This window comes from Pelobates fuscus, chromosome 6 (genome assembly GCF_036172605.1).
Source record: "Pelobates fuscus isolate aPelFus1 chromosome 6, aPelFus1.pri, whole genome shotgun sequence".
In the NCBI taxonomy this organism is placed as follows: Eukaryota; Metazoa; Chordata; class Amphibia; order Anura; family Pelobatidae; genus Pelobates; species Pelobates fuscus.
Window position 1 is genome coordinate 3,162,745 of NC_086322.1, and position 12,876 is coordinate 3,175,620.

At 46.1% G+C, this 12,876-nt stretch overlaps 1 protein-coding gene across 1 annotated transcript in view; it reads right to left on the reverse strand.

The window, feature by feature from the left end:
- Positions 1-213: 213 nt before the first annotated feature.
- TTC31 (tetratricopeptide repeat domain 31) overlaps positions 214-12,876 on the reverse strand; it is a 96,041-nt gene continuing 83,378 nt past the window's right edge. The window contains exons 15-17 of the mRNA XM_063457504.1: positions 1,889-1,963; positions 585-687; positions 214-472 (exon numbers count right to left, since the gene is read on the reverse strand). Of these exons, the coding sequence (XP_063313574.1) occupies positions 371-472; positions 585-687; positions 1,889-1,963 (280 nt within the window). The 3' untranslated portion in view covers positions 214-370. The remainder of the gene's footprint in view (positions 473-584; positions 688-1,888; positions 1,964-12,876) is intronic.

Consider the following 12,876-nt stretch of genomic DNA (forward strand, 5'->3'; position numbering starts at 1 on the left):
CCTTTCAATGCCACTAACATTTCTCTGCAATGAAAATACATTTTCGGCAGATAAAGGGTTAAACCAACTAAATACAGTATTTCCTTTGACAGCTATTTTAATATTGAATATATCAGGAGGTGAGGTTTCTGTAAAGAGGAATGGGGTCAAATTATGGGGGTGGAGTGTGGCACCCCAACATTATAAAACTTTATTCTCCATCACTGCAGACAATTCACAAAAAATTATATATTTTTATTGAAAAGGTATTGAATTACTTGAATCAGCAGAAGACAAAATATTTATATGATATGCTGTTCGTCAGCCAAAATGTATTCCATATAAACCAGAAACCAATTGGCCAGCACGTGTCCAGTTCACTTCCATCCTCTCACTTCACTGGCTGCGTGGTTCCAATCTTGGACACATTGAGATCAGAATGCTCTGGGTTCCTCAATTGTAACACAAAGGTGGTATCTTCAACGTTCAAACCCTAGGAAATCGGGAAAGCAATGTCTGTGGTGAGGGTGGTGGTGAAAGGTGGTAAAGAGCAAGGAAGAGGGGAACACATAGAAAGATTAATCCGGCAGAATGCCAGCACTAACCTGCAATGCTCTGAATGCTCTCTCAGCATCTTGCTTGGCAGTAAAATTGATAAAAGCACAGGTTCGGCTATATAAAATACGCATTGAATGGATTGGACCAAACCTGTGAAGAGGACATTGATAGAGAAAAGAGATAAATTAAAAAAGGGGGAAAAATGGTAAATCGAGAAAGTAAATAATCTGAAACCAAAATCAACAGGCAGGCCGGACAATGAAGGGAAGGCAGAGTTAAAAGAGGCGGGGGCAAATGATAACAGGATGGACAGGCAGGAGGAGAGAAGGACAGAGAGAACGGCAGACAGAAGAAGAGAAGGACAGAGAGGAGGGGAGAAGGGGAAAAGGACAGAGAGGGCGAGGAGGAGGGAAAAAGGACAGAGGAGGGAAGGGGAAAAGGACAGAGAGAAGGAGAGGGGAAAAGGACAAAGGACATGAGAAAGAAGAGAAGGACAGAGAGGAGGGGAGAAGGGGAAAAGGACAGAGAGGGCGGGGAGGAGGGGAAAAGGACAGAGGAGGGAAGGGGAAAAGGACAGAGAGAAGGAGAGGGGAAAAGGACAAAGGACATGAGAAAGAAGAGAAGGACAGAGAGGAGGGGAGAAGGGGAAAAGGACAGAGAGGGCGGGGAGGAGGGGAAAAGGACAGAGAGGAGGGGAAGGGGAAAAGGACAGAGAGGAGGGGAAAAGGACAGAGGGCGAGGAGGAGGGAAAAAGGACAGAGGAGGGGAGAAGGGGAAAGGACAGAGAGGAGGGGAGAAGGGGAAAAGGACAGAAAGGAGGGGAGAAGGGGAAAAGGACAGAGAGGAGGGGAGAAGGGCAAAAGGACAGAGAGGAGGGGAGAAGGGCAAAAGGACAGAAAGGAGGGGAGAAGGGGAAAAGGACAGAGAGGAGGGGAGAAGGGGAAAAGGACAGAAAGGAGGGGAGAAGGGGAAAAGGACAGAGAGCAAGGGAAGGGGAAAAGGACAGAGAGCAAGGGAAGGGGAAAAGGACAGAGAGCAAGGGAGGGGGAAAAGGACAGAGAGGAGGGGAAAAGGACAGAGAGGGCGAGGAGGAGGGAAAAAGGACAGAGGAGGGAAGGGGAAAAGAACAGAGAGAAGGAGAGGGGAAAAGGACAAAGGACATGGGGAAGAAGAGAAGGACAGAGAGTTGGAGAACTCAATAGGGACGTATCAAGATAAGAGAAGCAAGAAGCAACATGGATTGGTGAAGATAGAGAGAGGGCAGAAAAACAGGCATGGTCAAGAAGAGTCTGCCCTGAGAGGTCAAACATCAGCAGTTAAAGATTGAAAAAACGTGAAAAAAAAAACTCACTGTTCAAATTTTCCTCTTAAAATATTCTCTGTTATTTTATTTGTGACATTACCAACCCAGACAGGGTAAAGCTTACTGCCGATAGAAAAAAAAAGACATTATCAAATGTACAAATAGTTGCTGCAGCAGTAAAAACTATATATACCGTATATACTCGAGTATAAGTCGACCCGAATATAAGTATTTATATACCGTATATACTCGAATATAAGCCGACCCGAATATAAGCCGAGGCCCCTAATTTTACCCCAAAAAACTGGGAAAACTTATTGGCTCGAGTATAAGACTAGGGTGGGAAATGCAGCAGCTACTGGTAAATTTCTAAATAAAATTATATCCTAAAAAAATTATATAAATTGAATATTTATTTACAGTGTGTGTATATAATGAATGCAGTGTGTGTGTTTGTGTAGAATGCAGTGTGTGTGTGTATATAATGAATGCAGAGTGTGTGTATATATTGAATGCAGAGTGTGTGTGTGTGTGTGTGTGTAGAATGCAGTGTGTGTGTGTGTGAGTGCAGTGTGTGTGTGTATATAATGAATGCAGTGTGTGTGTGTGTGTAGAATGCAGTGTGTGTGTGTGTGTGAGTGCAGTGTGTGTGTGTATATAATGAATGCAGTGTGTGTGTGTGTGTAGAATGCAGTGTGTGTGTGTGTGTGCAGTGTGTGTGTGTATATAATGAATGCAGTGTGTGTGTGTGTGTGTGTGTAGAATGCAGTGTGTGTGTGTAGAATGCAGTGTGTGTGTATGAATGCAGTGTGTGTGTGTATATGAATGCAGTGTGTGTGTATGAATGCAGTGTGTGTGTGTGTGTGTGTGTATGAATGCAGTGTGTGTGTGTGTGTGTGTGTGTGTATGAATGCAGTGTGTGTGTGTGTGTGTGTATGAATGCAGTGTGTGTGTGTGTGTGTGTGTGTATATGAATGCAGTGTGTGTGTATGAATGCAGTGTGTGTGTGTCTGTGTGTGTGTGTGTATATGAATGCAGTGTGTGTGTATGAATGCAGTGTGTGTGTGTCTGTGTGTGTGTATGTGATGCAGAGTGTGTAACCTTGGTGGGGGGTGGGCATTTTTATTATTATTTTAATATTACATTTTATTTTTATTTTATTTTATTATAATATTATTTACATTTTTATTTAATATTTTTGTCCCCCCTCCCTGCTTGATACCTGGCCAGGGAGGGGGGGGGGCATATTATTCCCTGGTGGTCCAGTGCTGTGTACTGTGTACTGTGCCGTTCAGCTCCACTGTAAATCCCGTGGCAGACGCCGCGGCTCTCGCGAGACTTAGTGGAGCTGAACGGCACGGAGGAGAAGGGAGCTGACAGGAGCTGCTGGAAAGGTAAGTAACAGCTCGCTGCCAGCCCCCAACAGGACCGCCGGGCTTGTAATGGGCCCGGCAGTCCTAGTCTGTATTATGGCAATGTAAGTTATACTCGAGTATATACGGTATATATTTATTGCATTACAAAAATGTAATCACTGCTCTATAACTGTACCTATCACTGCTCTATTACAGGACCCCTCACCCTATAACTGTACCTATCACTGGTCTATTACAGGACCCCTCACACTATAACTGTACCTATCACTGATCTATTACAGGACCCCTCACACTATAACTGTACCTATCACTGGTCTATTACAGGACCCCTCACCCTATAACTGTACCTATCACTGCTCTATTACAGGACCCCTCACCCTATAACTGTACCTATCACTGGTCTAATACAGGACCCCTCACACTATAACTGTACCTATCACTGATCTATTACAGGACCCCTCACACTATAACTGTACCTATCACTGATCTATTACAGGACCCCTCACCGTATAACTGTACCTATCACTGCTCTATTGCAGGACCCCTCACCCTATAACTGTATCTATCACTGCTCTATTGCAGGACCCCTCACCCTATAACTGTACCTATCACTGGTCTATTACAGGACCCCTCACCCTATAACTGTACCTATCACTGCTCTATTACAGAACCCCTCACCCTATAACTGTACCTATCACTGCTCTATTACAGGACCCCTCATCCTATAACTGTACCTATCACTGGTCTATTACAGGACCCATCATCCTATAACTGTACCTATCGCTGGTCTATTACAGCACCCCTCACCCTATAACTGTACCTATCACTGCTCTATTACAGGACCCCTCATCCTATAACTGTACCTATCGCTGGTCTATTGCAGGACCCCTCACCCTATAACTGTACTGTGGCGAAACCAACTTCGCCACTGTGGACTGGAGAAGCCTGGTTGCTAGCCTCCTGCCCTGCGACTATGGCCCCTGGACATATTGTACTATAAAAACTATATTTGGGCATGTAATAATCTATATTACTGCTACTGGGCCTTTAAGGGCCATCCGTGGACCTATTGGGACTTTTGGGATACTGTACCTTTAAGACTGTGGAGCGTAGTACAGTAATCCTGCCTTTAGTCCTTTAATATCATGTATGTATTTATGTATGCAGTTAACCTGGGTGATATGTATGCAGCATTCATCTGATTGTTCGGTAGAATCACTCCATTCATTGTGTTGAGGAAACTACCGAACAACCAGACCACCCAGGAATAAGTGTGCCTCCAATTACCGTTTGCAACAATGTTGCAAATGGGTAATTGGCAATCAGTGCAGTGTGGTCTTTGTCCTCTGGGTGGCCGCCATTCAGGAAACTAACACGTGGCGGCGGCCATCTTTAACTACCGAACAGCGGTGTTTTGCCGTCGAGCGTCTGGAACTAAAATCGGACACTCGACTAGGCAAACACCGCTGAGACCTCCAGACTTCCAGGATTTCGTGGGGAAACTACCGAACGGCCCGCCGTTCGGTAGAAAGAAACGTACGAACTAGGGGATTCATGCGAATCCCCCTTAGTCTCTATAACACCAGTAATTCGTCTGTTTCATTCACTTGTTTGTGACCGACCGCAGGGCCAAAATGCATGGAACTGTTTTCGGATACTTTACCCATGCGGTCGGTCAATACTTTAAAGTCCCATAACTCCCGAACCGTTTATCCGAATGGGCTGATTTTAACGTATGTTGTTCCCCCAGACTAGGGCTATCTGTAGATATTGGATTTGTGGATGTACCCCAAGTATTTAGGGTACATCCAAAACTTGGGTAAAACTATGTCCCTGTTAATTGTGTTAACAGATAAGTTAGAGGGAGGAGATGTGTGGGTTGTACCTTAAACTGGATTGGTGTACTGTAAACCCCTCCCTTGCATGGGAGAATCTCATATAAGCCTGTGTGTGAATAAATCAGTGTTGTTGCTGTTTAACCCTGAAGCTGGAGTGTGTCTCTTTCTTGGGGGAAAGGGGACTGTATGCCGACTGCCAGGAGTGTAAGCTGTTTGTATTGCTTTTCCTGTTCGGCTGCTTCCAGGGTTCGTGTGTCTGCTGTTCGAGAGTTGCTGAATCCGTGCAGTTTGGGAGTTCGTGGAATTGGTGCTTATAGTAGCTGCTGGTTTATCTAAAGGGGATTATCGCCTAAACGGATTTTTCCCCTTCTATGCTGAAACGGTCCGTTACATGTACCTATCACTGGTCTATTACAGGACCCCTCACCCTATAACTGTACCTATCACTGGTCTATTACAGGACTCCTCACCCTATAACTGTATCTATCACTGGTCTATTACAGGACCCCTCACCCTATAACTGTACCTATCACTAGTCTATTACAGCACCCCTCACCCTATAACTGTATCTATCACTGGTCTATTACAGGACTCCTCACCCTATAACTGTATCTATCACTGGTCTATTACAGGACCCCTCACCCTATAACTGTACCTATCGCTGCTCTATTACAGCACCCCTCACCCTATAACTGTATCTATCACTGGTCTATTACAGGACTCCTCACCCTATAACTGTATCTATCACTGGTCTATTACAGGACTCCTCACCCTATAACTATCTATCACTGGTCTATTACAGGACCCCTCACCCTATAACTGTACCTATCGCTGGTCTATTACAAGACCCTTCACCCTATATCTGTACCTATCACTGCTCTATTACAGGACCCCTCACCCTATAACTCTACCTATCACTGCTCTATTACAGGACCCCTCACCCTATAACTGTACCTATCACTGCTCTATTACAGGACCCCTCATCCTATAACTGTACCTATCACTAGTCTATTACAGGACCTCTCACCCTATAACTGTACCTATCGCTGCTCTATTACAGGACCCCTCACCCTATAACTGTACCTATCACTGCTCTATTACAAGACCCCTCACCCTATAACTGTACCTATCGCTGGTCTATTACAGGACCCCTCACCCTATAACTGTACCTATCGCTGGTCTATTACAGGACCCCTCACCCTATAACTGTACCTATCACTGCTCTATTACAGGACCCCTCACACTATAACTGTACCTATCGCTGGTCTATTACAGGACCCCTCATCCTACAGGGAGTGCAGAATTATTAGGCAAATGAGTATTTTGACCACATCATCCTCTTTATGCATGTTGTCTTACTCCAAGCTGTATAGGCTCGAAAGCCTACTACCAATTAAACATATTAGGTGATGTGCATCTCTGTAATGAGAAGGGGTGTGGTCTAATGACATCAACACCCTATATCAGGTGTGCACAATTATTAGGCAACTTCCTTTCCTTTGGCAAAATGGGTCAAAAGAAGGACTTGACAGGCTCAGAAAAGTCAAAAATAGTGAGATATCTTGCAGAGGGATGCAGCACTCTTAAAATTGCAAAGCTTCTGAAGCGTGATCATCGAACAATCAAGCGTTTCATTCAAAATAGTCAACAGGGTCGCAAGAAGCGTGTGGAAAAACCAAGGCGCAAAATAACTGCCCATGAACTGAGAAAAGTCAAGCGTGCAGCTGCCAAGATGCCACTTGCCACCAGTTTGGCCATATTTCAGAGCTGCAACATCACTGGAGTGCCCAAAAGCACAAGGTGTGCAATACTCAGAGACATGGCCAAGGTAAGAAAGGCTGAAAGACGACCACCACTGAACAAGACACACAAGCTGAAACGTCAAGACTGGGCCAAGAAATATCTCAAGACTGATTTTTCTAAGGTTTTATGGACTGATGAAATGAGAGTGAGTCTTGATGGGCCAGATGGATGGATTGGTAAAGGGCAGAGAGCTCCAGTCCGACTCCGACGCCAGCAAGGTGGAGGTGGAGTACTGGTTTGGGCTGGTATCATCAAAGATGAGCTTGTGGGGCCTTTTCAGGTTGAGGATGGAGTCAAGCTCAACTCCCAGTCCTACTGCCAGTTTCTGGAAGACACCTTCTTCAAGCAGTGGTACAGGAAGAAGTCTGCATCCTTCAAGAAAAACATGATTTTCATGCAGGACAATGCTCCATCACACGCGTCCAAGTACTCCACAGCGTGGCTGGCAAGAAAGGGTATAAAAGAAGAAAATCTAATGACATGGCCTCCTTGTTCACCTGATCTGAACCCCATTGAGAACCTGTGGTCCATCATCAAATGTGAGATTTACAAGGAGGGAAAACAGTACACCTCTCTGAACAGTGTCTGGGAGGCTGTGGTTGCTGCTGCACGCAATGTTGATGGTGAACAGATCAAAACACTGACAGAATCCATGGATGGCAGGCTTTTGAGTGTCCTTGCAAAGAAAGGTGGCTATATTGGTCACTGATTTGTTTTTGTTTTGTTTTTGAATGTCAGAAATGTATATTTGTGAATGTTGAGATGTTATATTGGTTTCACTGGTAAAAATAAATAATTGAAATGGGTATATATTTGTTTTTTGTTAAGTTGCCTAATAATTATGCACAGTAATAGTCACCTGCACACACAGATATCCCCCTAAAATAGCTATAACTAAAAACAAACTAAAAACTACTTCCAAAAATATTCAGCTTTGATATTAATGAGTGTTTTGGGTTCATTGAGAACATGGTTGTTGTTCAATAATAAAATTAATCCTCAAAAATACAACTTGCCTAATAATTCTGCACTCCCTGTATAACTGTACCTATCACTGGTCTATTACAGGACCCCTCTGTAACGGACCGTTTCAGCCTAAAAGGGGAAAAATCCGTTTAGGCGATAATCCCCTTTTCTGGATACAGGCACAGCTACTGCAGAACACCACACTCCCGATCTGGATACGAAATAACACTCCGAACTGGAACAGCTGAACAAGAAAAGCATACAATCGGCTTACACTCTTGGCAGTCAGCTTACAATCCAATCCCCCCCAAGAACGAGACGACACTTCATTTTGAGGGTTAAGCAAGAACTCTAGACTGGGACACCCAGTCTGGCTTTTATTTCCAACTCACACATACAGGCCACACCCAGGGGGAGGCATAAAATAACCAATGACATAGATGTTACCTCCCACACATCCCCTCCCCTTAGTGTGACACATAATCCCATTATGCATACAGTGTAAAATATACTTTTACACAACTTTCATAACTTTAAAACCATACATCACATTCACATAAAAATACATATCCACAATCAATCCATTCAGGGGAACAACATATTAAAAAATGGCATGAATCCGACCAGGGGTTTAAAAGTTACTAAAAGTATCTTTTGGGCCCTGCTTGGCCCAAACAGAAGTAAAACATCCCCCACAATGCATCCCGGCTTCCTCCCTTCTGCCCTGGAGATAATTGGAGAAGTAATCCAATTATCTAGGACTAGAGTCAGACTCCATTAACCACATGGTTGCAAAAAGACAGTAAAAGACATAAAATTACATACTGATACATTTAACACACAAAACACACATTTCTACATATCCCCAGTTTAACTGAACACATAAATACCTACATAATATTTAAGATAGTATTACTGTGATATGTTACAAAGTCTTAAAGGGACATTAGTCCCAAAAGTCCCAATATGTCCATCGCTGATTTTAAAGGGCCAGTAGCAGCAATATAAATTATTACATGCTCAAATATAGTCTTTAGAGTGCAATATGTCCAGGGGCCATAGTCAGCGGGCAGGAGGCTAGCAGCCAGGCTTCTCCAGCCCACAGTGGCGAAGTTGGTTTCGCCACAATTCTCCCCTTTACCAATTAGACTAACAGGGTATCTGACCTCCTGCCGGTCAGTGCCCTGGTTAGTCCAGCAACCCACCCACAGAACAGAAGTAGTAGAGCAGCCCACCCATAATAAACAGTTACCACACCTGGGTGAGGGAGAATTTTGTCCAAGTTCAGGTGCCTCCCCACGGCTGGGTGAGAGACTGATAGGCTGCCTTGGTGGGTTGCTGAGGGGGCAGAGACCAGCGGTACTCTGTCCTGTTGCCAGCACTACCACGGGAGTAGTCTGGTGGGAGCCTGGCTGCTGGAGACCGACTGTCTCCCCTTTAGATATATCGCTCTGTGGCTGGGGGACAGGACCGACCGTCCCTATCCCTTGTGCTGTAAGTGCAGAGACTACGGTCCCATCTGCACAGATGTGGGGCTTAACATCTCCCCTTGGTGGGTTAGGCTGCCGCTGGAGAGAGGGTGTAACAAGCTCCTCTCTCTGGACGGTAAACTGCCGCTGGGGAGGGGGGTTAGCAGGCTCCTCTCCCTGCCACTCTCTCTGCTGGTGGAAAGGGGGACCAGCTGTCTCCCCTTTCATTCTCTTGTCCGGCTGCTGGGGTGCGAGACTGACTGTCTCTGCTCCCTGCAGGACACACTGCCGCTGGGGAGGATGGACGACACCATCAGCTCCCTGGGGCACACACTGCCGCTGGGGAGGGAGGACGCTGCTCTCCTCTCCCTTCGCTTCACACTGCCGTCTTGGCATCTCACTTTGCTGCTGGGGGGCAGGAACAACAACCTCTGCCCCCTGTAACTCAGCCTGCCGCTGGGGAGGAAGGACTGCACCTTCGGCTCCCTTGGACACACACGGCTGCTGGGGAGGATGGACGACACCATCAGCTCCCTGGGGCACACATTGCCGCTGGGGAGGGAGGACGCTGCTCTCCTCTCCCTTCCCTTCACACTGCCTTCTTGGCATATCACTTTGCTGCTGGGGGGCAGGAACAACAACCTCTGCCCCCTGTAACTCAGCCTGCCGCTGGGGAGGAAGGACTGCACCTTCGGCTCCTTTGGACACACACGGCTGCTGGGGAGGATGGACGACACCATCAGCTCCCTGGGGCACACATTGCCGCTGGGGAGGGAGGACGCTGCTCTCCTCTCCCTTCACTTCACACTGCCTTCTTGGCATCTCACTTTGCTGCTGGGGGGCAGGAACAACAACCTCTGCCCCCTGTAACTCAGCCTGCCGCTGGGGAGGAAGGACTGCACCTTCGGCTCCCTTGGACACACACGGCTGCTGGGGAGGATGGACGACACCATCAGCTCCCTGGGCCACACATTGCCGCTGGGGAGGGAGGTCTGCAAACCCCCTGGCCCGCTCTGATTCCCACGGCAAGTACTCTCGCACTGCTTGCTTCACACGCTGCACTCTATATTCTGAGGGGTTGGGTCCGCATAAAGCCAGTATCTTGGTGACCTCTCTGTCATACGCCTCTTGAGTGTAGCTGGGTGCCATGCTTGCTCTGCTGCAGTTGGTTCCTTGTAGATAGGGGCGCTGTACGGGTACTGGCGTTGCCCTCACTTTGTAATCCAGGAATGGTGTTGTCTGTAGCTGTCCCTCTGGTTGTAGGAACGATCCCACCGCTTGCCACCAATTGTAACGGACCGTTTCAGCCTAAAAGGGGAAAAATCCGTTTAGGCGATAATCCCCTTTTCTGGATACAGGCACAGCTACTGCAGAACACCACACTCCCGATCTGGATACGAAATAACACTCCGAACTGGAACAGCTGAACAAGAAAAGCATACAATCGGCTTACACTCTTGGCAGTCAGCTTACAATCCAATCCCCCCCAAGAACGAGACGACACTTCATTTTGAGGGTTAAGCAAGAACTCTAGACTGGGACACCCAGTCTGGCTTTTATTTCCAACTCACACATACAGGCCACACCCAGGGGGAGGCATAAAAGAACCAATGACATAGATGTTACCTCCCACACATCCCCTCCCCTTAGTGTGACACATAATCCCATTATGCATACAGAGTAAAATATACTTTTACACAACTTTCATAACTTTAAAACCATACATCACATTCACATAAAAATACATATCCACAATCAATCCATTCAGGGGAACAACATATTAAAAAATGGCATGAATCCGACCAGGGGTTTAAAAGTTACTAAAAGTATCTTTTGGGCCCTGCTTGGCCCAAACAGAAGTAAAACATCCCCCACAATGCATCCCGGCTTCCTCCCTTCTGCCCTGGAGATAATTGGAGAAGTAATCCAATTATCTAGGACTAGAGTCAGACTCCATTAACCACATGGTTGCAAAAAGACAGTAAAAGACATAAAATTACATACTGATACATTTAACACACAAAACACACATTTCTACATATCCCCAGTTTAACTGAACACATAAATACCTACATAATATTTAAGATAGTATTACTGTGATATGTTACAAAGTCTTAAAGGGACATTAGTCCCAAAAGTCCCAATATGTCCATCGCTGATTTTAAAGGGCCAGTAGCAGCAATATAAATTATTACATGCTCAAATATAGTCTTTAGAGTGCAATATGTCCAGAGGCCATAGTCAGCGGGCAGGAGGCTAGCAGCCAGGCTTCTCCAGCCCACAGTGGCGAAGTTGGTTTCGCCACACCCTCTCCCTATAACTGTACCTATCACTGGTCTATTACAGGACCCCTCATCCTATAACTGTACCTATCACTGGTCTATTACAGGACCCTCACCCTATAACTGTACCTATCACTGGTCTATTACAGGACCCCTCACCCTATAACTGTACCTATCACTGGTCTATTACAGGACCCCTCATCCTATAACTGTACCTATCACTGGTTTATTACAGGACCCCTCATCCTATAACTGTACCTATCACTGGTCTATTACAGGACCCTCACCCTATAACTGTAACTATCACTGGTCTATTACAGGACCCCTCACCCTATAACTGTACCTATCACTGGTCTATTACAGGACCCTCACCCTATAACTGTACCTATCACTGGTCTATTACAGGACCCCTCACCCTATAACTGTACCTATCACTGGTCTATTACAGGACTCCTCACCCTATAACTGTACCTATCACTGGTCTATTACAGGACCCCTCATCCTATAACTGCACCTATCACTGGTCTATTACAGGACCCCTCACCCTATAACTGTACCTATCACTGGTCTATTACAGGACCCCTCACCCTATAACTGTACCTATCTCTGGTCTATTACAGGACCCCTCACCCTATAACTGTACCTATCTCTGGTCTATTACAGGACCCCTCACCCTATAACTGTACCTATCACTGCTCTATTACAGGACCCCTCACCCTATAACTGTACCTATCGCTGGTCTATTACAGGACCCCTCACCCTATAACTGTACCTATCGCTGCTCTATTACAGGACCCCTCACCCTATAACTGTACCTATCGCTGGTCTATTACAGGACCCCTCACCCTATAACTGTACCTATCGCTGGTCTATTACAGGACCCCTCACCCTATAACTGTACCTATCTCTGGTCTATTACAGGACCCCTCACTCTATAACTGTACCTATCACTGGTCTATTACAGGACCCCTCACCCTATAACTGTACCTATCACTGCTCTATTACAGGACCCCTCACTCTATAACTGTACCTATCACTGGTCTATTACAGGACCCCTCACCCTATAACTGTACCTATCACTGCTCTATTACAGGACCCCTCACCCTATAACTGTACCTATCGCTGGTCTATTACAGGACCCCTCACCCTATAACTGTACCTATCGCTGCTCTATTACAGGACCCCTCACCCTATAACTGTACCTATCGCTGCTCTATTACAGGACCCCTCACCCTATAACTGTACCTATCGCTGGTCTATTACAGGACCCCTCACCCTATAACTGTACCTATCGCTGGTCTA